Consider the following 23,500-nt stretch of genomic DNA (forward strand, 5'->3'; position numbering starts at 1 on the left):
AATGGAAACAATATGAATCGCGATACAGCACTGAAATAGATCGGTAATATTTGTTGGTTTTGTATTCGCGAATCGTATTTACTATTTGGGGTCGTCGAAGCTATCGATATTAATTTTTACCAGAACAATTAAGATATATTTGGACTAGGAATCAAAGTGCTGTTGCACATTGCGCCACAAATGTTTCTCGATGGTTAAGTAATCATTTCCATGAAAGAAGATAGATATGTCGAGGAAGGCCGGTACAGTGGCCTCCGAGATCACGATTTAGAGATATACTTTTTCACCTTAAACCTGGGACATCCTACGTAATACCGATTTTTCCGATGAAAACCAACTTCGTGTAGATTGAAACGAACGATCGTGAAGTGGATGCATGTACACTTAGCTCGCCTACCCCCGTTGTTATCGATCGGCGATAACGGCAGACGCGTCTAAAATTCCGTCGTAGAAAATAATGGCTACGGTTAGTTAACCGGAACAAAAGAAGACACGGTAGAAAATTTCACCGGTAGAAAAACTGCTCGTAAATCTGCTTTTTACCCGGTTACGCCTCAAAATAGGAGTATCGATTAGCTGTCCCCGGTCATCGCATCGAGCCATTCCTCATAACGGCCTCGCAGCCGCGTTACGTGATTTGCATCATCGTCGATAAACGTGCAACCAGCTAGCTAGTCGGTCCCTACGTGTATTGACAGGACGATAACGTTGAGCAAATCGAAGATCTTCGGTGGACCTTGGCCGATTAATGGAACGACAAACTGCGCGGGATTGGCCAACTCCCAAGTCGGACTACGTTATCGTTCATAGAACTTGTCCGTTCCGGAGACCGCTGCGTTATTGTTGACGATTAAACGAGAACGGTCCATTTACGACTGCCGAACGCTTACAGTGATCTCTATTAGCTCGAGAGTTCAGCAAACCAGACTGGTCTTTCTTTTTCTCTTTTACGAGGCAACGTAAATAATTTTTGCATTATGTGTATAGAAAGTTGTGTTTTGATGTTTATTCGTAAGATATCCTTCTCTTTTATGTCTCTAATTTTAAGAACCTGTACAAAAATATTCGATACTTTTACTCTAAACGTGCATTGGTACCTTAACTTTGTACAGAAAATTTAATATTCGTCAGATAGAAGATAAAACGCCCTTGAAAATGAATTTTGTTTCAAGTCGATACCGTACTTAATTAAAACAGCAGTTATTTACGAAACAATGACACAGTAATTATGCAGACATCCTGTATTTAAATTTAAATTAATTTAGAATTAAATACACAATTTCTGAACCAGTTGTATCGTGCACCAGTCGTATAATCAATAGGAGTTGCTGAAACTTCTTTTAGTATGTTACATCAAAGTAAATGTTAAAATAAACACGGAAGACAGCATAAAAAATAATAGTTGATATGGTCATCGGATAGGGGATGAAATGCCCTTTAAAATGAGCGTTCGTGAGAGTCGATAGCTTTATTAGTTCCGGAGATATAGCGATTTTAGTTTCGCATCGATGCGGTGGCTAGTTTCGGAGATAGGGTTTGTTTACGTTTCGTTGTTGCGCTCGCGCGAGTTCATTCATCTCGCGCGCGTAGATAGTAAGCAGTGCGTAGTAAATTCTTGGAAATACTACGCCGGAACTAGGTCACGACAGTCACGTACGCGAGGTAGGTCAACACCACGCACGTGCGACAAGGAGGTCCGACGCGACGCGTCAGACGAAGACAGAGATAAAAAAATTACCATTTACATAAATTACGATATCTCGAAAACGGAAAGTCGGATCGTCAAAAACTAAAAACCACTTTAAAGGGGAAGCTTTGCCGCTGCCAACGATGGTTCAATAATTAATAAAACACTAGTAGTTTCGGAACTGCACGCGTCTAAAGTTTTACTATTTTTAATACGCGTGAATAGGCTATTGTACGTGCGGCGGACCGAGAGATCGAAAAATTACCTTTTACATAAATTGCGATATCTCGAAAACGGAAAGTCGGATCGTCAAAAACCAAAAACCACTTTAAAGGGGAAGCTTTGCCGCTGCCAACGATGGTTCAATAATTAATAAAACACTAGTAGTTTCGGAACTGCACGCGTCTAAAGTTTTACTATTTTTAATACCCGTTAATAGGCTATTGTACACGCGACGGACCGAGAGATCGATAAATTACCTTTTACATAAATTACGATATCTCGAAAACGGAAAGTCGGATCGCCAAAAACCAAAAACCATTTTAAAGGAGAAGGTTTACCACTTCCAACGATGGCTCAGTTATAGAGAAAACACTGGTAGTTTCGGAACTGCACGCGTCTAAAATTTAACTATTATTAATACGCATTGTAAGACAGTGAAAACAGAAGATTCTCCCTTTTCGTCTTTGCTATACGTACAATATTCGCGTCGAGCATGTACAATTTGTTTGTACATTTCCCAAACAAGAAACTAACTACTATTTCTACAACTACAGGCTAATACAGGGTTAAAGTAGTAAGAGAAATTACACCCCATCGAAAAGACGGAGAGCCATTTGTTGAAGGCCTCTCTTGAGACAGTTCTCAATTCTTCTCGTCTTTCTTCGCGAGCAATGTCTAGCTGAGATTTAGGCCTATACAGAGACTCTTTGTTCGGTAACTGGACACCGATTCCAGGAAGCGGTTTCCGTACAATGCTTGCGTAGAGAAGTTCGGGCAGAACGTACGTTTGGCGGCCTAGCACCGTGACCAATTAGTTGGAGAATGCAAAGCCAGAAGGAAACGGTATGTTCCACTTGGACCATCTTCGATCCACCCTCCAAATTGGACTACTGACATATGTTTGTCACAAAAAAGACGCCCACACACCGAAAGGTAAACTGTCTACCTACCTAGCTCTATACTTTAGAACCGATTGAACTTGTGCTTTAGAAAATATCGTTATCGTACTTTATTCAATATAATAATAATAAAAAGTCGTACAGGTAAAAGTGTCGATCGATTTTACTGGAGTTAACACACTGAAAAATTACCTCGCATCGTTTGCATTCCTTCAAAGCGAATCGTAAACTGCGTTAAATGACGTTAGCGAAATGATTTTCTCCGCGACTGGCAGATCAATTCGTCTCGATAGCTCAGTTTCAGATGGAATTCTTAGAAATAGCTCTGGAGTACGCGCCCCTGGGATTTTATACGTCAGAGTTTTAAAAGGATCGGACTTTTTAGTCTTGCAAACTCTGTCCGGCTATGTCAGGCCGTATTTCATTATTCCCCTGCTCATCTCGCGCCATCTTTCTTCATTCCGAGGGATACTCATCCTGCAAATCCTCTTGACGAAGACTTCGCTCGTTTACCCCGTCTGGTTCGTTTCTCCAGCTTCCTTCGACGCTGGGAGAACACCAGGATGATAAGTCTTTTTTCCAAGTGTTGGAGGTAAATCGTGTTTGCCACCTCGTCTACAGCACTGCTTTCCGAAGGATGGCTGGCTGGTAATCTTTATTTCTCTTCTCCGTTATTTTTCTTTGCGTCGACCAGATTCCCCAGTTCCCTGTATTTTTCAAGCTCTACGGTTTCGCAGTTTACGTTTCTACTGTCACCGTGCATCATTAAAATATGTTGTATATGCAAGGGAAAAGCGTTCACGGAGCTTTCATTTAAACGACGTAATCTTTTCGTGAGTTAATTCCTTAAGCAGCGTCCGTCCGCCGCGCCGATTCGGTTAAATCAGCGAACATTTTCCAAGCGGAATCGCGCTCGATTCGAAATAGTTAATTAATCGAAAATATTCAAGCGAAATTAGTCTTTCGCGCTGCGAGACTATCGGGCAAATTGTTTCCCTTTCCTTTTCCGGAAACTTTCGGCAGACGACAGTCGAGGATCGAGAAGTACGAAACTTCGTTAGCGATGCTGTGCCCAAGTTATATCAAACTTGTCTACTTTCACCTGCAGCTAGTTATTAATACGAAAGCGTGGTAAATATGCGCCGTAACGGGACCAGTTTCTAGCGAGCAGTGATAATTTCATTCTAGTTCAAGCGTCTCTCGGTACCATGGATGTTTCTCTTCTTTTTCCATGACCGTCGTCGTCCATTCGCAATAAATACAAAACTAACAATCCTGTTGTCTACCCTTGAATATCGATACTCGAAATTCGTACAAACTTTCGATCTAGATTTCTATGCTTGAAACGAACCGAAAAAGTCACGGTGAAAGAATTATTTGCGTTCGCTTGCCAGGACTCCGTGTAAAGCTAATCCACGTACGCCTCTTGAATTCAAAGGCACACAGAGCGGACCTCGAGTCGTACGGCGTTGTTCGACAGAATTTCCGAACGTTCAGGATTTCACGTGTTGTTTCTGCTAGGTATTATGACGAAACGTTGTTGTTCCTCTCCGCCGTGGAAGAACTTTCTCTAGAAAATAAAGCTCCGAGCGGAAGCTGCCTTAAGCCTTTCATGCGTCACAGAGTTTTCGTTGCAGATTTGTTCGAGTCTGCTCCATCTACCTTTTACCATCGCGGAATATCGAATTAGCCCGGAAGTTCTTGAATCTTTCATTTCCACGTATTTTTGCGAATCTTTGCGTCAGTCGGACGCAGGCTACTCGTCGTTATTCCGACGAGTATGAATAAAGGTAATTCGGTGAGCAATTGAACGCGTCGTAAAGAAAAACATACGTCTTTCGTGTTTATTGCTGGAAATCGATTACGTACCACTGCGTTTTTAATCCGTATTAATGCACACGTTGCACCGAATATTTTAAGCACGATTGAAAAAGTTTTTCTAGCCGATATATACGATTGAAATATTCGATAGAGAAGTGTACTAGTCCGAAGAAATTTCTCCTTCCTTTCATCCCCTATTCTCTCGTAACTTAGGTATGCCAAATCAGAAAGAACCCCGGAAATTATGAAGTTGTTTTTCCTAGGCGGGCTCGATAGAGCGAGCTTTTCAAGCTCAAAGGGAAAACGGACGGAGGGTGGCACACGTCGAAACGAATTTACGAGGCGAGTACGACTTCCTTGGAACGACGCCCCGCGGGTAAATTATTATTTCTCCCCTGAACCAGTCTCCAGTTACCTTCCACCGATGTGCTCGCGCGAGCTCGAAACCTTTTGGCGAAAATATTTTTCTGACCAGAGATCGCGTAACTTTCGTTCGGAATCGAGACTCCTCGATATCGTTTCATCGTATCGTTTCGATAATTGGATCGATACGTTCGGACGGCAGTAATCCGCGCCTAGTTTAACGTGCAGCGGGAGAATGGACGTCGACGCGTTAATTGTTACATAATTTCTCGCGACTTCGAAATGGATATAAAACTTGGTCGTACGTTACGTTCTATCGGTTGATCCGACAGCACAACAAATACAATACGTAAGGAATAAACAATTTAAACCGAGCGACATTCGTTGGAACCCTTTAGGCTCGTCTGTTGCATTATCTGTGTATCTTGGTCGATTTTTCCTTACATTATCCATATGATTAAAAATCATCTAACGTTAGAATTGTGGTAATATAAAGATTAGAAACTTTATTTGTATGTCGTGGCCTAGTGTTTATCTTTGTAAGTGAGCATGGCCATGTATCTAGAGAATATGTGTTTCATTGTTGAGAGAATGAGCGACTGAACGTTGTGTCTGACAGGTAGTACGAATCAAGGAACGAGAGAAAGAGTATTGAAATATATGTGAGTTGGAAAATGTGCCTAAGTGAGAGGAGAAAAAGAAAAAATCGTACTCGTATATATCAGTAGGTTTCAATTGTTCATATCTATTGTATAGTGTCGTCATTGTGTAAATAAATACATTTTTGTCCATTTTACTCGCAAGAATATAGTAAGCTCTGTACCGATAACGAAACGCGGACCAGAATCCGCTGGTCCAGCTAATGAGGAAAGACCGTGTAATTTCAACAAGGTGCCGTTATCAATTCCATGCAGATACTGACGATAGTGAAGCACAGAACGTGAAACGTATTAATGCATTTCACCCGGAAAATGGAAAATATTAACGGTGCCGTCAAAATGAAAACGGACTTTCAATTAACGCTGTATGCATTAATTACGCGCGATTAAACATTTGCATGTAATAACGCGAATAATTTCCTGAGGAATTTGCAGGCGGACGATGAATTTAAAATGCAACGCCGGCTGAGACACGTGTTCGAGACCAGTACCGATTAATATTCGTCTCTTATTGTATATGATATTGTACCAAAAATCTGCTTTTACAAAGAACGGATACAATCGATCGTTTATATGGTGAATCTACAACGAAAATATGTCAAAAAACGTATTGAGATTTGCGAAGACCTCCCCAGCAAAGTTTTATATGCATCTGCTACGCAATGCTGATAACATGATAACATGATAACATGATAACTTTAATATTAAGGTCCAATGACAGAAAATTTCTCTGACACGTATCGATTTATTTTTTACGTTGGTCCGCCCGGTAAAACCTCGTCGAAACCCGTAGGGAGGACGATTCGACCGTGTCCTCCCTTTGTCACTGACTGTCGGGCTACCGGTTGAGGTCCGGTGAAATTTCAGTTTCGTCTCTGTTGATTGATATTGTATTCCAGGATTCCCCAAACTGTGTGTTCCTTGTAATACGAACAAATTTTTCGTGAAAAATTTCTATTAACCATTCCTCTGTGGACAACGCGTATATACAGGATGTTCGGCCACCCCTGGGAAAAATTTTAATGGAGAATTCCAGAGGCCAAAATGAGACGAAAATAAAGAAAATTAATTTCTTAACTGAGGCTTCGTTAGTAAGGTAGTGAGTTATTAAAAAATTAAATTAAAAAATTTCAAATCGTTCTGGAAAAATTATTTTCGGCTGCGGGGGTCAATTACAATACTTTTTGGTGGATACACATACCCCCCAAATCCTACGCATTTTCACGAAAAAAATTCGAGTAGATACAGAAATTTTTAGACGAAATTAAAAAATTTCAAATCGTTCTGGAAAAATTATTTTCGATTGCAGGGGTCAATTACAATAATTTTTGGTGAGTACACATACCCCCGAAATCTTACCCACTTTCGAGAAAAAAATTCAAGTAGGTGCTGAAACTTTTGGCGAAAAAAAATTTTTCGAATCATTCTAAAAAAATTATTTTCGGTTGTAGGAGTTGATTACAATCATTTTTTGTTATTACACATACCCCCGAATTCCTACGTATTTTCAAGAAAACAATTCGAGTAGATACTGAAATTTTTCGACGAAATTAAAAAATTTCAAATCGTTCTAGAAAAATTATTTTCGATTGCAGGGGTCAATTACAATAATTTTTGGTGAGTACACACACCCCCGAAATCTTACCCACTTTAGAGAAAAAAATTCAAGTAGGTGCTGAAACTTTTGGCGAAAAAAAAATTTTTCGAATCATTCTAAAAAAATTATTTTTGATTGTAGGAGTTGATTACAATCATTTTTGGTTATTACACATACCCCCGAAATCCTACGCATTTTCACGAAAAAAATTCGAGTAGATACAGAAATTTTTCGACGAAATTAAAAAATTTCAAATCGTTCTGGAAAAATTATTTTCGATTGCAGGGGTCAATTACAATAATTTTTGGTGAGTACACATACCCCCGAAATCTTACCCACTTTCGAGAAAAAAATTCAAGTAGGTGCTGAAACTTTTGGCGAAAAAAAATTTTTCGAATCATTCTAAAAAAATTATTTTCGGTTGTAGGAGTTGATTACAATCATTTTTTGTTATTACACATACCCCCGAATTCCTACGTATTTTCAAGAAAACAATTCGAGTAGATACTGAAATTTTTCGACGAAATTAAAAAATTTCAAATCGTTCTAGAAAAATTATTTTCGATTGCAGGGGTCAATTACAATAATTTTTGGTGAGTACACATACCCCCGAAATCTTACCCACTTTCGAGAAAAAAATTCAAGTAGGTGCTGAAACTTTTGGCGAAAAAAAATTTTTCGAATCATTCTAAAAAAATTATTTTCGGTTGTAGGAGTTGATTACAATCATTTTTTGTTATTACACATACCCCCGAATTCCTACGTATTTTCAAGAAAACAATTCGAGTAGATACTGAAATTTTTCGACGAAATTAAAAAATTTCAAATCGTTCTAGAAAAATTATTTTCGATTGCAGGGGTCAATTACAATAATTTTTGGTGAGTACACACACCCCCGAAATCTTACCCACTTTAGAGAAAAAAATTCAAGTAGGTGCTGAAACTTTTGACGAAAAAAAAATTTTTCGAATCATTCTAAAAAAATTATTTTCGGTTGCAGGAGTTGATTACAATCATTTTTGGTCATTACACCTACCCCCGAAATCCTATGCATTTTCAATAAAAAAATTCGAGTAGATACTGAAATTTTTCGACGAAATTAAAAAATTTCAAATCGTTCTAGAAAAATTATTTTCGATTGCAGGGGTAAATTGCAATAATTTTTGGTGAATAGACATACCTCCGAAATCCTACCCACTTTCGAGAAAAAAATTCAAGTAGGTGCTGAAAGTTTAGGCGAAAAAAAAATTTTTCAAATCATTCTAAAAAAATTATTTTTGATTGTAGGAGTTGATTACAATCATTTTTGGTCCTTATTGATACCCCCGAAATCCTACGCATTTTCAAGAAAAAAATTCGAGTAGATACAGAAATTTTTAGACGAAATTAAAAAATTTAAAATCGTTCTGGAAAAATTATTTTCGGTTGCAGGGGTCAATTGCAATAATTTTTGGTGAATAGATCTACCCCTGAAATCCTACCCAGTTTCCAGAAAAAAATTCAGTACGTTCGGAACTTTAAACGTTAATAACTTTTTAACGAAGCCTCCATCAACAAATTAGTATTCTTGATTTTCGTCTTATTTTGGTCTCTACAATCTTCCATTAAAATTTTTCCCAGCGGTGGCCGAACATCCTGTATACGTTCCATGAGTAACTTCCCTGACCAACGATATTGCACTTTTTGAACAGAGGCTTTGGTTGCGTGCAGAGGCCATCGTAAATGTAACTTAATTGAAATAATTAGGAGTATCGCGTCCAACTTTAGAACCAGTATTTTACGTGAATAATGAAACAAATAAAATATCACCGTACCTCTCGGCGAGTAGAGTGAAACCTGACTCAATTTAAACTGTAAAGCGAATTCTGCGACTGTCTTCTAAACGCGTCCATTCGCCGGGTAAATCCGTGAGAAATAATACTTGGTATTCCGTATAATACAAACAACGAATAGCACTAGTTAAAGTCTTCCAGTGGTTCGCCCTTAAGAGCTAGTGGGCCGGTCTCGAGAGAGACATAATTGGAACGCAAAGGGTCAAAGTCGCTACTCCGGTTGCAACGGTAGAAACGATCGTAGGATATAATCCTCCCTAAGGACTCTCGAGCGACCGAACGCGACCACCGAAGGCTGAACGCCAAACAGACCTAATTGCGGACACGCGTTTTTCAATGGTTCGTCGATCGATACCTTTGAATCTTGTCCAACGGAGGATCCTTCGGCGAACCCGGTGCACGCGTTCCAAGCATACGCTGGCAATCGACGCGGCAGCCAATTCTCGGCCAAGAACAAAAGAGCCGCTTCGAAGTTCGTTATGACAGTTCGTTAGCTCCGTAAATTGCCGGGCCATCGTTAATGGGCGGTTGCCAATTATCGAACCGATTACTCCGCTAAATTATCCGACATTCGTTCATCTGTTAACTGCAATTTTCTATCGCGACGCGCAAACACGCGGCTGTAAGCTGTTGATAACGGCTAACGACCGCCATTGCTTGACTCTTTCGGAGAAGAATCGGTTTCTTCCGCCAGCTGCAACTAACCGAGCCATTTAAATCGACAGATTCCTTCTCTCTAAGCATAATGTTCCGTAAATGGCTGCAAATTCTCATCGAGTATCCACGCGGCAATTTTTTAAGTTAATTGTGTCTCCGGCAGCGCCTCTCGTTCCTGGCTGCTCCATTAACCTGGAAAGTTTCATTAAAAGTGCGACAGTTAATGGACGTTCCTTAGCTATTTGCATTACGAATTCCAAGCGTGACGTGATTGTAACAGCTGTAAATCGTACGAAGCACTTCAGTAAGATCTCGATTTAAGCGTAGAAATTCGAGGTTTGTATAACGAACGCCGAGAATCTGATTGTACGTTATCTAACGTTTCATAAACTAGCATTCAACGTTGGGCCTTTTGTTTCTCTGATACTTCTTCGAGCGTGCTTCTCAATTGCAATTTCTATCATTAATTTTTCAGGTTTACTTGGTGCAACGAGTCTTCCTTTCAAAATTAAACTTAACAAACGTTTATTCTTGTATGCGACCTCGTACATTTTTTTTTATAATGATTATCGCACCCAAAACCACGCAATGTATGAAAGTGACTCGAGCAATTTTCAGGGTAGAAGGTAACCGTCTCTGCAGTCCGTATAATTCGTCTTCGACATGCTCAACTATTTTCCGTGGCGTGCACTTGCTCAACGATACAGTGAAACGCGAAAAAAATTCTCGACCAGGATCGGCGAACTTGGTCGGTTTATTTTGGCGATAAAGTCATTTTATCGGACGGCGAACCGAATGAAAACGCGACCACGCCGGGATAAAAACCCAAATATCCCATTGACACTGTACACATAGTAGAGAACAACACGATGGACCAAATTCGAACGTTATTAAAATATGAAAAAGGAAATAGAAAGAGGCGTCGGAAGAAGGGGGAATGGAGGGAGTACGAAACGCAAAAGTGTATTATACGTGTAATTACTTTATTATTCTCGAAGCAGTTTCAGATGCCGCATAAATGGGATTTCGATAAAAGTGTCCTTGTTTTATCGTTTAACAATAACGATGAAACTCGCGTGGTGCTTCTCTTATCGATATTCCATTTTTTTCCCCCCTCTCGTATTTATTGTCGTTCCCGTTTTAAATATCCAATACCAATGGACGGATTGAAATTGTCGTAACGACAGCCGTTGAAATCGTTGTCCCTGTCGTCTAAATATTCGCGGCAAAACATTTATACCGACGGAATAGAGGGAAGAGCTGCTGCAGGGTTGAAACGCGTGAAAGAAAACGGGTTTATTCCATTCCGAGGAACACGTTTGCTCCGAGCGATGCTTGCTTTATTGCATAATCTCGCGGAAAGAATAAAAAGCGTCGCTGAAAGAAGTTTAGGAAAGTTTCTTGTCTCTTTGCTCGTAATCTTCGAAGGAACAAGTCTTTCGGGGATCGTTGACACGCGCGGATATCGCTTCCGAATGTTTTAACAATTTTTTTTTTATCGATTCAACCACCGATTTTTCTTCTCGACGTTAACTTCCCGATAAAGATTCTCGGAGAACTCTACACGGTCGCGTTTGCTGCGTTTCTTTCATCGAGAATTCGAACGATGGAATATTTTTCTAGAATCGATGTAGAATCGATGAAACTATTCCGGTAATGTACGTATACGTACTACTACAAATTTATTTTTAACGACAGGATATTTCATTGAAATTTATTTATGAAGTAGAGCGTCAAACACATTTTAAACAGAAAATCGGCAAGTGGTAGGGACTTAAATTTTTCGACGAAATTAAAAAATTCTAAATCGTTCTGGAAAAATTATTTTCGGTTGCGAGGGTCAATTACGATCATTTTTGGTGAATACACATACCCTCAAATTCCTACGCAGTTTTGAGAAAAAAATTCGAGTAGGTGTTGAAATTTTTCGACGAAATTGAAAAATTCTAAATCGTTCTGGAAAAATTATTTTCGGTTGCGAGGGTCAATTACGATCATTTTTGGTGAATAGACATATCCTCAAATTCCTACGCAGTTTTGAGAAAAAAATTCGAGTAGGTGTTGAAATTTTTCGACGAAATTGAAAAATTCTAAATCGTTCTGAAAAAATTATTTTTGGTTGCAGAGGTTAATTACAATTATTTTTGGTGAATAGACATACCCCCGAATTCCTACGCAGTTTTGAGAAAAAAATTCGAGTAGGTATTGAAATTTTTCGACGAAATTAAAAAATTCTAAATCGTTCTGAAAAAATTATTTTTGGTTGTGGGAGTCAATTACGATCATTTTAGGTGAATACACATACCCCCGAATTTCTACGCAGTTTTGAGAAAAAAAATTACTTACTGAAAATGTAATGTGTGGCCAGCAATGTTTCCCCGAAATTTCCAACTTAATTAATAACTAACGCCAAGTAAAATGTTTTCAGGTACAAGCTGGAAGTGGCCGGTAAGTCTCTGCCCGTGCTGACGAATCTCGACAAAGGTCGCTACGGAGTTCTGATTTTCGAGAACCTGAACAAGTATCTACAAATGGACAAATGGAACCGCGAATTACTGGACAAATATTGCAGAGAGTACTCCGTCGGCATCGTGGGTTTCGCGCCATCCGGCGAGGAAAGTCTGGTCGGTGCGCAACTAAAGGGTTTTCCACTGTTCGTGCACACTAATCTTAGATTGAAGGTCAGTTGAGCGATATTAACGTTGCCTCGTGACTAAATCTTGTTCGCGGAATCTGAACTTTACCGTTAATTGTTATGTCGTTATTCCGAACAGTTTCGTAAGATCAGCAACGCCTGTTTAAGCGCGTCTTAAGAGTTCACGCAAAGTTGTACAAGTCTTTCCGTTTAATTTAGAACTTAAGACGTATCTTGTATCGTTAACGATACTTTAAACGATTTAAAGTTACTCGAACTAATCGGTTGGCGCATGGTTGCACGTTACAAAAAAAAAAGAACGGGATGTCCACAGTTTGTATCGGTCGATGAAAAATAAATTTCAGTTTGGTACTCGATGACGTTTCGGACGGAGGTTGCTGGCGGGACAAGCACCGATCGCTGAAACCTCGGATTGCCAATCTCCGTTCCCGTGACGAAACGGGCTCCCGACTTTATTCCGCGGAGAAATTGCGACACCACACCGCATACACTAGAGAGAAAAGCTCGCGAAACGAGGCGCTGAAAGCATGTTACCGTGCACTGCAATGCAACAAATGCCTCTTAGCGGTATTCGTTGGAAAAGTCTCTGATTTAATTTACATATCGTCGAAGATTGCGTGCTTAGACGCTTTGTCATTGCCGCGATATTATCCTGGGATTCGTCCGGTTTCTCTTGAACGATCGTCAAAACTAATTTCTTGTACTTGGCGGTCGTGCCTGTGTCGCGTTTAAGCTAAAGGACAAATAATCGAATAAAGGGCGCGTCGACAATGTTCGAGAAGTTTTGAAACAGTCGAAAAAATGAGATCGATCTTTCTCCCACAGGATGCTCAGCTGAACGCGGCGTCCCCTATTCTCCGATTAACCAGATCCGGGGAAACTGCCTGGGGACCGCTTCCTGGCGGTGACTGGACCATTTTTCAGGCCAATCACAGCACCTACGAACCCCTGGCCTGGGCGAACCGGGATAGTCTCGACTATCCCGCCAACAAGAGTCCTTTGGCAACCGTCATTCAGGTGAGATGCGACCCACGTGCACGAATCCAAATTCTTGTAGTAACCGTTTAATTTCGTGGAAAAGTCGAGCTTTCGGGACGCACGATGCCAGTGAATGCAGACAGAAACAACCGCCTCTTGCTCGGTTTATTAATTAATATTTGCATTGTTAACGTACAAAGTGACGGCCGGAACGCGAAGTTTGTTTAATTAAACACGATTGTACGTCGCGGCGTTCTCCGTTTGTTGTGTGTATTACATTAGTAATATTCCGTTCCCTTAACGAGCGAGCCCCGTTTTTAAAACTCTTGCCTGCCCCAAGAGACCGACCTCTGAGAACTTCTCGTCCCCGTTAATTAACGCCTTTTGTCTCTTCCGGCGGGTTTTCGGTTCGACGTGGAATTGGTCGACGCGGCGACGAACCGAAACACCGGCTTCGGTTCCGATTCTAGTCCCAGAATGCTGGCCGCAGCGCGCGGTCGCATCGAATGGCCGCGGAGATGCGAACACGATGCCGGGACGCACCGCTGCTGATCCCGTGTTGGTCAATTCGTTAACCAACGTTGCGGTACTGCCGCCGCTAGATCGAAAATGCTCGATCTTTGGTCCCTCGGTCACGCGTCACCGCGCACCGATTATGCCCCACGCGAACGTGGAAACTGATAGAAACATATGGGGGGTAGGAAGCGATGGAAAATGTTGACGAGTAACTAAATAGAGAGAAACGAAAAAGAGAACCAAGTGTCGCGAGTAGGAGGTAAAAAAGAGCCGAGAAGCTGAAACAATTCGTAGAGTCGTTCCACCGAGTGTTCACATTCGTGGAGGAATTCGCGATTGCGAGATTCCAGGACGCTTAAAGGCCGACCCGGAAGAGAATTCGCGTCGCATGAAAGGGCAGCCGGTGATCTATAGAATACGAAAATTCAAACCCGGAGGAGACACATCGGTCTGTACCGAATCCTCGTCGGCACAAACAGGAAACGCTCCCTTGATATAACAAACAGCCTGGACGTGATATCATCTGCTTTTGTGTTTCTCCGTGCTCGCGGATCCATACGATGGATCTACTCCGTCCTCGGTCCCTTCGCCGAGTACGGGCAAGAGATTTTTTATTAGGTCGCGCAGCAATTCCCTCTATTTTCTACCTTCCGCCGAGTAATTCGCAGCTAGAGCTCGAGCTTTCCTCTTTATGCGATGTTCCCTTCTTGAACGAGATCATTTTTTACGTCTCGAGCGTTTTGAGCTTCGCTTCGCCAGGTCTGGACGGTTTTCCCGACGGAAACTGTTAAATATTTCGGACCCCGAAGCTCATCGAGCGCAAAACCCCCACCGTATTAGCGCCGTATCGCTCGAACGAGGACGCTTCTCCTTCGCGAACTTGTCGTTCATCGTGGATGCAACTCGCGGGCCAAGGCGTGTTCTGGAAACAAAATAAATTGCAGGCTCGAATGGCAGCAAATGAAGCAGCTTGCGCCGATGCCCATTAATCGAATGAACCAACGGCTGATTGGCCTCTGATTTAATTACTTGGCTACCTGCGATCCGTGAATCCCCGGTCTGGAAGCCGCGGCCGCGTAATGGGGTTATCAGCGAGATTATTATTGTTGTTTACTGTTAACAAGCTCCGTTCATAGCCGTCGTTTCAAAACGCGCCCGGCAACTAAGAGACCCCGCCAAAACAACGCAACTAACAAATTGTCTGCTCAAAATTATCGTGCACCGACGACGAACGCGAAACGAAAACTACGGTCAAGCTACAGGACGATTTCGACTTACTCGATCGTTACAAACTCTTCGTGACATCACCTTTTTTCGAAGAAAAAGGTGTCTGAAGGATTACCAAAGATTGGGTCCGAGGTTCGATTTAAAATACCGAGGGGCGTTGATTTACGATTTCGTAAAATATAATTGTTCTTCGATCAGGTGAAAGCAGATTAGCGTTCGCGCTTCACTGAACGAATCAGCCTCGTTAATCGAGCCTTAATTCTCCCTAAAATTTTACTTTCAACGAGTTGGTTTTTTTTTCACCGTCCATCGTTACCATACGCGATAGGATTACCCATGGAGTTTGATCGATATTAAATGTCGAGGCGTTATCAGTTGCTTCGGTAAACGAACCATTTCAGACCTGGTCGTTTAATCCCCTGCTCTCTCTCTCTCTCTCGATAAATAGAAAAAGTAGCATCGCGTAGCGAAGCGAGGCAACGGCCAATTCAGCCTGATAAACCTAACGTTCGTATCGGATTTACATTACGCAGGATCACGGCAGATACGACGGGATTCAGAGGGTCTTTTTCGGTGGCGGACTGCGATTTTGGCTGCACAACTTGCTGCTCCTCGACTCTCTTTCCTACCTGTCGCACGGCCAATTGAGCCTAAGCCTGAATCGTATGATCCTGGTAGACGTCGACGACATATTTGTCGGAGAGAAAGGCACCAGGCTGAGGAAGGACGACGTGATGGCGTTACTGGCCACTCAGCAGAGGATCCAATCGCTGGTGCCGGGTTTTAAATTTAACTTGGGGTTTTCCGGGAAGTACTTCCATCACGGCACCGCGGAAGAGAATTTGGGGGACGATATGCTTCTGGAGAACGTCGACAGGTACGTACCCACGTTACCCTTTAACGAGGTTTCTACGAAAACCTGTACCATCCACGAATTTACCTAAACGAGGATATTTCGAATAGCAGAGAAATAGTTCAAGTTCTCGTTACGATCAAAGTTATATTGTCTAGATTTTGTACCAAATTTGTTGATGTTTTCGAGGGAACGATTTAAAGGAACGTTTCGCGTTCTCGCGCGATGAATGGGAAAAGGAAATTGTTGGAGAATTAGCGTGTAAATTGAAGAGTGAACGGAACAGAAAAGGATTGGCCATTAGAGTAAATTAACGCATTGAGACTGTGCTCGTGTTACGCTTCATTGAACCACGGAAGTCGCGCCTCTTCGCAAATTGTTGCAACTCGTTCGTGCTCTTTGTTGCACCTGCGTTCGTATAATTGCTTCGGTACGGGCAATCGTACATTGCCGTGAATAATACATCAATTGTATTTCACATATAATCGGTTCGTTCGTATGCCTTCTCGATGAAACACGCGGATCGGGATATTCAATTGTTCACCTCTCTTTGAGAAAGGAATCAATTAGTTTACACGGATTTGAAAATATTTAACGTTTGAAATTTAACTTATAAAAATAATACTTTTATTAGCACATTCTGAGAATAAATTCCGATCAAAGTACAGAGCAAAGGGTGCTAAAAGGGGCGTTGAATTACAGATTTACGTGGTTTTCTCACATGTGGAATCATCAACAACCCCATCTCTACGAGAATGTAACGCATCTGCAATTAGACATGGCGCTGAATAAACAATTCGCTAAAGACCACGGGATCCCAACAGGAAGTGGTTACAGCGTGAGTCCTCATCACTCTGGCGTTTATCCGGTTCACGAAGGGCTCTACGAGGCATGGAAAAGAGTGTGGAACATCAAAGTCACCAGCACCGAAGAGTATCCTCACCTGAGGCCGGCTCGTTTAAGACGCGGTTTTATTCATCGGAACATAATGGTAAAATTACCAACAACAGCAAATTCAATTTTTCCATATTAAATCGTATCCAATATTTCAGTCTCTATGGGCGTATTCGATTAATAAAAGAAATAAAACATTGATATTCTATGGAAGGGAAGACTAATAAATCTGATACGTGACAATTTCTCGTTGTTTCTGTGCAAGGTTTTACCGAGGCAAACCTGTGGCCTTTTCACGCACACGATCTTCATCGATAGATACCCAGGCGGAAGGGACAAGCTAGACAAATCGATACAAGGTGGCGAGCTGTTCCAAACTATCGTTCACAATCCCGTAAGTAACCCAATACTTGGAGCTTTTTTCTAACCGCAAGACACCCAGAAAAGACAAATAATGTTATCCATTGCAGATTAATATTTTTATGACGCATATGTCGAATTACGGGAACGATCGTCTGGCACTGTACACCTTCGAATCGGTGATCAAGTTCATTCAATGTTGGACGAATTTGAGACTGTCGAGCTCACCGCCCCTTCAGCTTGCCGAGCGTTATTTTCAACTCTACCCGGAGGAATCCGATCCCGTATGGGGCGTAAGTCGTCTCACAATTCCATCCTGTCGTCTAAATAAATTATTAAGCATTACGTTGCGAAAGCTAACTTCGTCTCTTTGCAGAATCCTTGCGACGACCAGAGGCACCAAAAGATCTGGTCGAGGAACAAAACCTGCGACCAACTACCGAGATTCCTGGTAATTGGCCCCCAAAAAACTGGTACCACGGCCCTCTACACTTTTCTGTCCATTCATCCAGCGATAAGTAGCAATTTGCCGAGTCCCGACACGTTCGAAGAGATCCAGTTCTTCAATGGAAAGAATTACTACAAGGGCCTCGACTGGTAAGCGAGAATAAAGTGGAATTGAGAAGCGTGCGAACCGATTGACCCACTGGTTTACTTTTGCCTAGGTATATGAGCTTCTTTCCGGCGTCGAAGAACGAGAGTTCACGGTACCTTTTCGAAAAATCGGCCACCTATTTCGACGGGGAGCTGGTGCCGCGCAGAGCTCACGCGCTTCTACCGAGAGCAAAATTAATTACTATACTGCTTTCGCCTGCCAGACGAGCTTACTCTTGGTACCAGCACACGAGAGTCCACGGAGATCCTGTAGCAAATAATTATTCCTTTCACTCGGTCATCACAGCGAGCGACACCGCTCCAAAACCCCTACGCGATCTCAGGAATAGGTGAGTAAAGATTGAACATTCTCGAAACAGTTATGGAGAACTGAAATTCTCAAGTATATCGGTTTATTCGACTTGAACCTTTTAAATCCCTGGTTGTAACCTCGTGCCCAACTAATTCCTTGGAACATTAATGGAAACAACGTTATTGTAAACTATTAATGGCCTGAGAATGTGTAGATTACTCGGTGATCCCTTGGAATGTTAATCTATCTCAAGTAATTAATGTAAACAATCGCATTACTGTTATAGATGTTTAAATCCCGGAAAATACGCTCAGCATCTGGAGAGATGGCTGTCGTATTACCCACCCCAACAGTTGCACATTATAGACGGTGAACAACTGCGTCAAAATCCGGTGGAGACGTTGCACGAGTTACAAAGGTTCCTCAAGATCGCGCCCGCATTTAATTATTCGTCGCATCTAAGATACGATCCGAAGAAAGGATTTTTCTGCCAAGTAACGAACGAGGATCATACGAAATGTCTCGGTAAAAGCAAAGGACGCCAGTATCCGCCGATGGAGGATAAATCGTACAAATTGTTGCAGGTACAGACGACGATAGATCTTGAGAATATAAAGTTAAAAAACGTGTTACGATAACTACTTATTTTTTTACAGAGGTATTATCTGTCCCATAATACAGCCCTAGTTAAATTGTTGAAACGACTCGGTTTGAGGACGATTCCACAGTGGTTGAAGGAAGATCTCACCGACACGGTGATGACCTAACAAACGTCGATTATGTGAAACGATACCGTTTCCGGACTTCTTATCTCGACGGTGAACGAAATTCATCGTTTGCTAACGGAAGATTTGTAAACTAATTGTACATTAAACGCTCCACTGGTCTTCGAATCGTCGACGGTAGAACCGTACAAGGCCTACATCCCAGTGGATTGGCCTAATTCGGTGGAGGAGCCTACAAAGCTAGTCACTATAAGCGATTTCACGGTGACACGACCGTGACTGTCGATCGTTGTTAAATCAATAGCACTATTATTAACGTTATATTATTATTGTCATCGTTGTTGTCTCGTAGAGGACATGATTACTAGAAGTACAACCCACGCGTTGGTGCCATCGTCCGTCTGTCGCGATTGTACGCATTCCGTTCTGATCTTTACTACTGGACAAACATGGAAACGATACAGGACTTTTAATTTGCGTCCGAATTTAATTTTACGCAACATCGATATTTTGGTAAACCAAAAGTCCGCGAACGCACGTTCTGGCGAAGAGGATCGCACGAATTTGGAGAAATACCATACTTTTGGAGGTTAGGTAGTAAAGAGAAGAAGGATAATGGATGCATTAATGAACGAAATTAGAGACGACCGAACGTGTATTTTGGGAAAATAACGATATTCGACCTCCGCGAGACAAGATCTGTCCAAATCGTGTTACAATATTTGCAAAGATTTATTTCCTCGTGAAAGTGATCAGTGAAATAGATCGAACGTTGATGTTTGGATCGAGGATCCGCCAGTCCTTCGCTTCTGCTACTAATTGCAGGATCGTTTTTGCGAGTGTGAGACTCTGGGATTTGGAGCTTTTCTCCCACCCACTTACCTCCCGGAGACGCAATGTACATTAATTCTCGTTCTATAAGGATATTTAAGAAACGATAATGATGATTCTATGTATATTTTGACAATACTATTCTTGGTACTGATGATGGAAATGTCAATGAAAGGTGTGTGATCGCGTCCGTTTGTACATTTATGTATCGTACTATTTTGATGTGATCGTAGATGTACCATAATGACTTAATGCTATGAAATTAAGAAAATGATTGTACTTGTAGGATCATTTTCGATGAACGCTGATCTTTTAAGTGGGGAGGTGATAACTGCCTATCTGCAATAATCGTTAGTGTCATATTTAAGGCACGCAAATACTGGTTTAGTGATAAATCCTAAGTTTCAAGGTAAGAGATATATTCGTTATCGAAGGAAATGAAATGATTTTTTGAAACTGTAATACCTGATGTATTATATCTACCAAATCGTGTAGGACGTCGAACGAGAACGTATCTTTTACGAACCGTTATTTGCGAGATGGTTTAATCGCGGTGATCGTTTGTTGAATGCATATCAGTTAAAGACTACGTTTGATACCTTTGTATACGATGTATTAGATACTTACTTTTTTTTCACGAATCGGCCGGACTCCGCACATTCACAAATTTTTTTAAATTATCCAAGGTGTTCTACTTTCGTAGTACTTTTTCAACATTGACGTTGGAGTCGTTTATAAAATATAATTTACTGGTTTTGAAAATTTTTTACCCAATATTCTCATGTTATAAGATGGTCGTTACTTACACAGGGAAAAATTGTACGCGTGAAAAAAAGATCATATTTTGCGGAAACCATAGATGTTGAACTAAAACGGGCGATTAGAATGTTACGACTTCATTCCTTCGCAAAGTATACGTTTACGAAAAGCTCATTGTTTCATCCACGATCAATCGATTCACATTTAAATAGTATCTTATCGATGTTTTGTTAACCCTTATATATTTTATTTTCATTTTTGTATTGCCGTTAAACAGTGCCACGCGACGTTTAGCAAATCATGTACAAAGGTAATTGTTAATATAATAATAGTTAACCAGTAACGATATTAACGCACTAAGCGATTGATATGTTTCATCGAATCGTGCCATTTTACCAGTGTTGTATATACGATTGTATTATTGTACTAATCATAATGTCGGATCTCTAGAGTCAATATTATCGATTTTGTTCGGTATGGCGGTAGTAATGATTGTCCGATTTGCTGCTAGCTGACAATAACACTTGACAAACCAGACCAGCAAAATCATAGAAGGATTCGCTATATCAACATGACAATTTAAAAGTCCCTGTTAGCAATTATTATTACTTAATCGTTTCTTTATCCACGAACATAACCTCTTTCGTTAAGAATCAATTTTTTAGAGAAACGCAGAATTAAAATTTGTAGTATGATTTGGAAGCTATAGAAAATAAAGGCAATTTGGTTCCCCTCCAGCAATATTGATTCAAATTTATAAATTTTAAGTGAATATTATTCGATACGTTTGCGATTTATGGCTACTTTGAGGTCGGCTTCGCAACTCGGTTTAACATTCGAATTCGTTACTAATTTCTGAAATAACCAACGGTAAAATGTTCTTGATGCTGATCTGCGCGTATATTTGCATTTCGTGTTACATAGAGAAACGCGCAGAAAGTAACAATCGTTTAGTAGATTCCCTAAGAGACTGTTTTGCAGATACGAAAAAAGTAAACAGGAAAAAGCTAACATTGTACGAATAAACGGAACACCTGTAGAATATGTGTACGACACTTTAATAGAACTTTTGATTATTTAAGTGAAAATTATTCTATTGTAAAATACTGTAATAATTGTACGGGTAGTCTGTAAGTTCTAATAAAAGAATCGTTTAAAGTCTTAAAGACACGAGGGTTACAATTTTACTCTTAAAACATTGATTATATTGGGTAGCTTCAAAGCAAAATTGATTTTAATTTCTGTATAAATGTCTCGAAACTTAATTTTGTCTAGACTTTTCAAATTCCTGTTGCACTTGTCTCGATCACTCTACCCTTTTCCACGGCAGCGCCCTCATTTTGATATTTTATAACATGGGAACTCGTTTGTGGTCGTCGACCAGAATTCGACATCGACCCCGGTTGAAGATAAATTGACTCGTCGTCAGTATGAAAAATTCTCCGCAAAAACGACGTCTGAGGGTTTCTTTCCATAGCTATTCTCGCCCTTAAGTGATTCAAGTGTTCCGTCCTGTTTCTCAATAAATCCAGAAATTTCAATACGATGAAGGCAATGCTCATGACAATCGAAACGATAAAAATTGTCACGATCAAACCGATCAATTGCCAAGAAAAATTCAATAAAATTAATACAACGTCCGCGTCTTGACCGGTATCGATGAGGGGCGCCAAAATACTTCCGAAAAGAGCGCAAACGAGATGAATAGCAACGATGTTGCAGTAATCCTCGAGCGCACTGTGAAATACTAGCCTCGAAATGAAATAAAAAATCACGCTGCCGGTTGAGCCCAAACCGATCGCGGCCAAAGGCGAATAAAAATCTGTTCCTGCCGATACTATTACCAGCCCAGCTATCGTGGCTTGAACACATCTCATTACTGTCCAATGATTGAACGCTTCTTCGGTAAGCACAAAATGGAAGGCCACAACGAGCAAACTGCACGAAGATGCAGCCAGTAAATTGTTCAAGTAGACGTTGTACTGAATTTTACTTCGAGTTTTGAATCTCTCGTTCGGCATACCGAGACTCTAAACGAATGGATATATTTTTAATAAATATCTAAAGTCTTAACGATCCGATGGACTTACCTGAAGGCCAATGAATACCATTAACTGACCCGCGAACACGGTTCCTGACGTACCAGCAGCGATGCTAGCGTCGTCTATAGCACTCAACTGGAGTATTCTTCGTCCAAGTGTCATACAACCGATCAATCCCGATAAACCACCAACGAGGTGTACAACCGTAGAGCCGGCATAATCCCGAAACTTAACGTTTCTTCCGTTCAATACGTTCCTTTTCATCCATCCTTTGGGTGTCCAGATCCAGTGAATCAAGAGGGGTTGCATCAAAGCCGCCAGAATGAATCCTATCACAAGGTAACCGACGGTGTGCGTTCTGCCCACGATTCCGCAAGTGCAAATTGCAGCAGCTATCACCACAGCCGACCAGCCAATTATGGCTTCGTCCTTATCGACGGTTGCGTCACCGATCCAATATCCTTCGCCTATCGTTCCGTTCACGTCGCCGTTATAGGCAATAATAAATCCAATCATGACGAACGCCACCGTTACCCAGCAAACGTCAATGATATTTTGTAGTAGAATCAAATTCACGTTGTTCACTGGCACGCTACCAACGTGAATTAGGACAAAGCCAATGCGCAGCAGGACGACGAGAACGATACGTGCGAAGCTGGGCCACGAAGGCACGTGAGAACTTAGGCTGGCGTTATGAAAACGATACGAAAGGTCGTAGTCGTAGTAACTGTAGTCGAAATCGTCTGGATGAGCGTTAGACATTCCCTCGATATTGGTCAACTTTTTAAGTTAGCTTGTTCCGACACATTAAACGCAATACACGCGGAAGACAGTCTTCCGACATTCGATGTATTTATTTAACCTCTCGTTCGTCCCGACGCACTGAACATTGCCGAGGAACACGTTATTTCGATGCACGATCGTCATTTCGGGTGAAACGTACGAGAAAAATAAAGTATAGACGCAAGGACGTTTCAAATATTGAATAGGAATCGCGCGAATCGTCAGGTCGGAC

General features: G+C 41.2%; 2 protein-coding genes across 5 annotated transcripts in view; one reads left to right on the forward strand and one right to left on the reverse strand.

Annotated features, from left to right (window-relative positions):
• The window catches only part of Sfl (N-deacetylase and N-sulfotransferase sfl), a 231,922-nt gene extending 210,309 nt beyond the window's left edge, over positions 1–21,613 (forward strand). For all 4 annotated transcript variants that reach the window (XM_076780407.1, XM_076780416.1, XM_076780398.1 and 1 more), the window contains 10 exons: positions 12,166–12,418; positions 13,219–13,410; positions 15,648–15,991; positions 16,670–16,958; positions 17,127–17,255; positions 17,332–17,514; positions 17,598–17,818; positions 17,887–18,165; positions 18,415–18,712; positions 18,785–21,613. In XM_076780407.1, the coding sequence (XP_076636522.1) occupies positions 12,166–12,418; positions 13,219–13,410; positions 15,648–15,991; positions 16,670–16,958; positions 17,127–17,255; positions 17,332–17,514; positions 17,598–17,818; positions 17,887–18,165; positions 18,415–18,712; positions 18,785–18,895 (2,299 nt within the window). In that variant the 3' untranslated portion in view covers positions 18,896–21,613. The remainder of the gene's footprint in view (positions 1–12,165; positions 12,419–13,218; positions 13,411–15,647; positions 15,992–16,669; positions 16,959–17,126; positions 17,256–17,331; positions 17,515–17,597; positions 17,819–17,886; positions 18,166–18,414; positions 18,713–18,784) is intronic.
• On the reverse strand, positions 21,601–23,412 carry Amt2l (Amt-2-like protein). The gene is made up of 3 exons (XM_076778292.1): positions 23,308–23,412; positions 22,534–23,265; positions 21,601–22,473 (listed from the first exon to the last, which is right to left on the reverse strand). The coding sequence occupies exons 1-3, from the start codon at positions 23,410–23,412 to the stop codon at positions 21,724–21,726; spliced, it is 1,587 nt and encodes a 528-aa protein (XP_076634407.1). The 3' UTR covers positions 21,601–21,723.
• Positions 23,413–23,500: the final 88 nt, after the last annotated feature.

This window comes from Colletes latitarsis, chromosome 2 (assembly GCF_051014445.1).
Source record: "Colletes latitarsis isolate SP2378_abdomen chromosome 2, iyColLati1, whole genome shotgun sequence".
NCBI lineage: Eukaryota > Metazoa > Arthropoda > Insecta > Hymenoptera > Colletidae > Colletes > Colletes latitarsis.

Bases quoted from the DNA above. Each gene is read 5' to 3' on its own strand.
- Amt2l (XM_076778292.1), bottom strand. From the start codon at position 23,412: ATGACGATCGTGCATCGAAATAACGTGTTCCTCGGCAATGTTCAGTGC. The intron at 23,266-23,307 runs GTGTATTGCGTT...TAACTTAAAAAG, and splicing joins GTCGGAAGACTGTCTTCCGC to TTGACCAATATCGAGGGAAT. The intron at 22,474-22,533 runs GTAAGTCCATCG...CCATTCGTTTAG, and splicing joins TGGTATTCATTGGCCTTCAG to AGTCTCGGTATGCCGAACGA.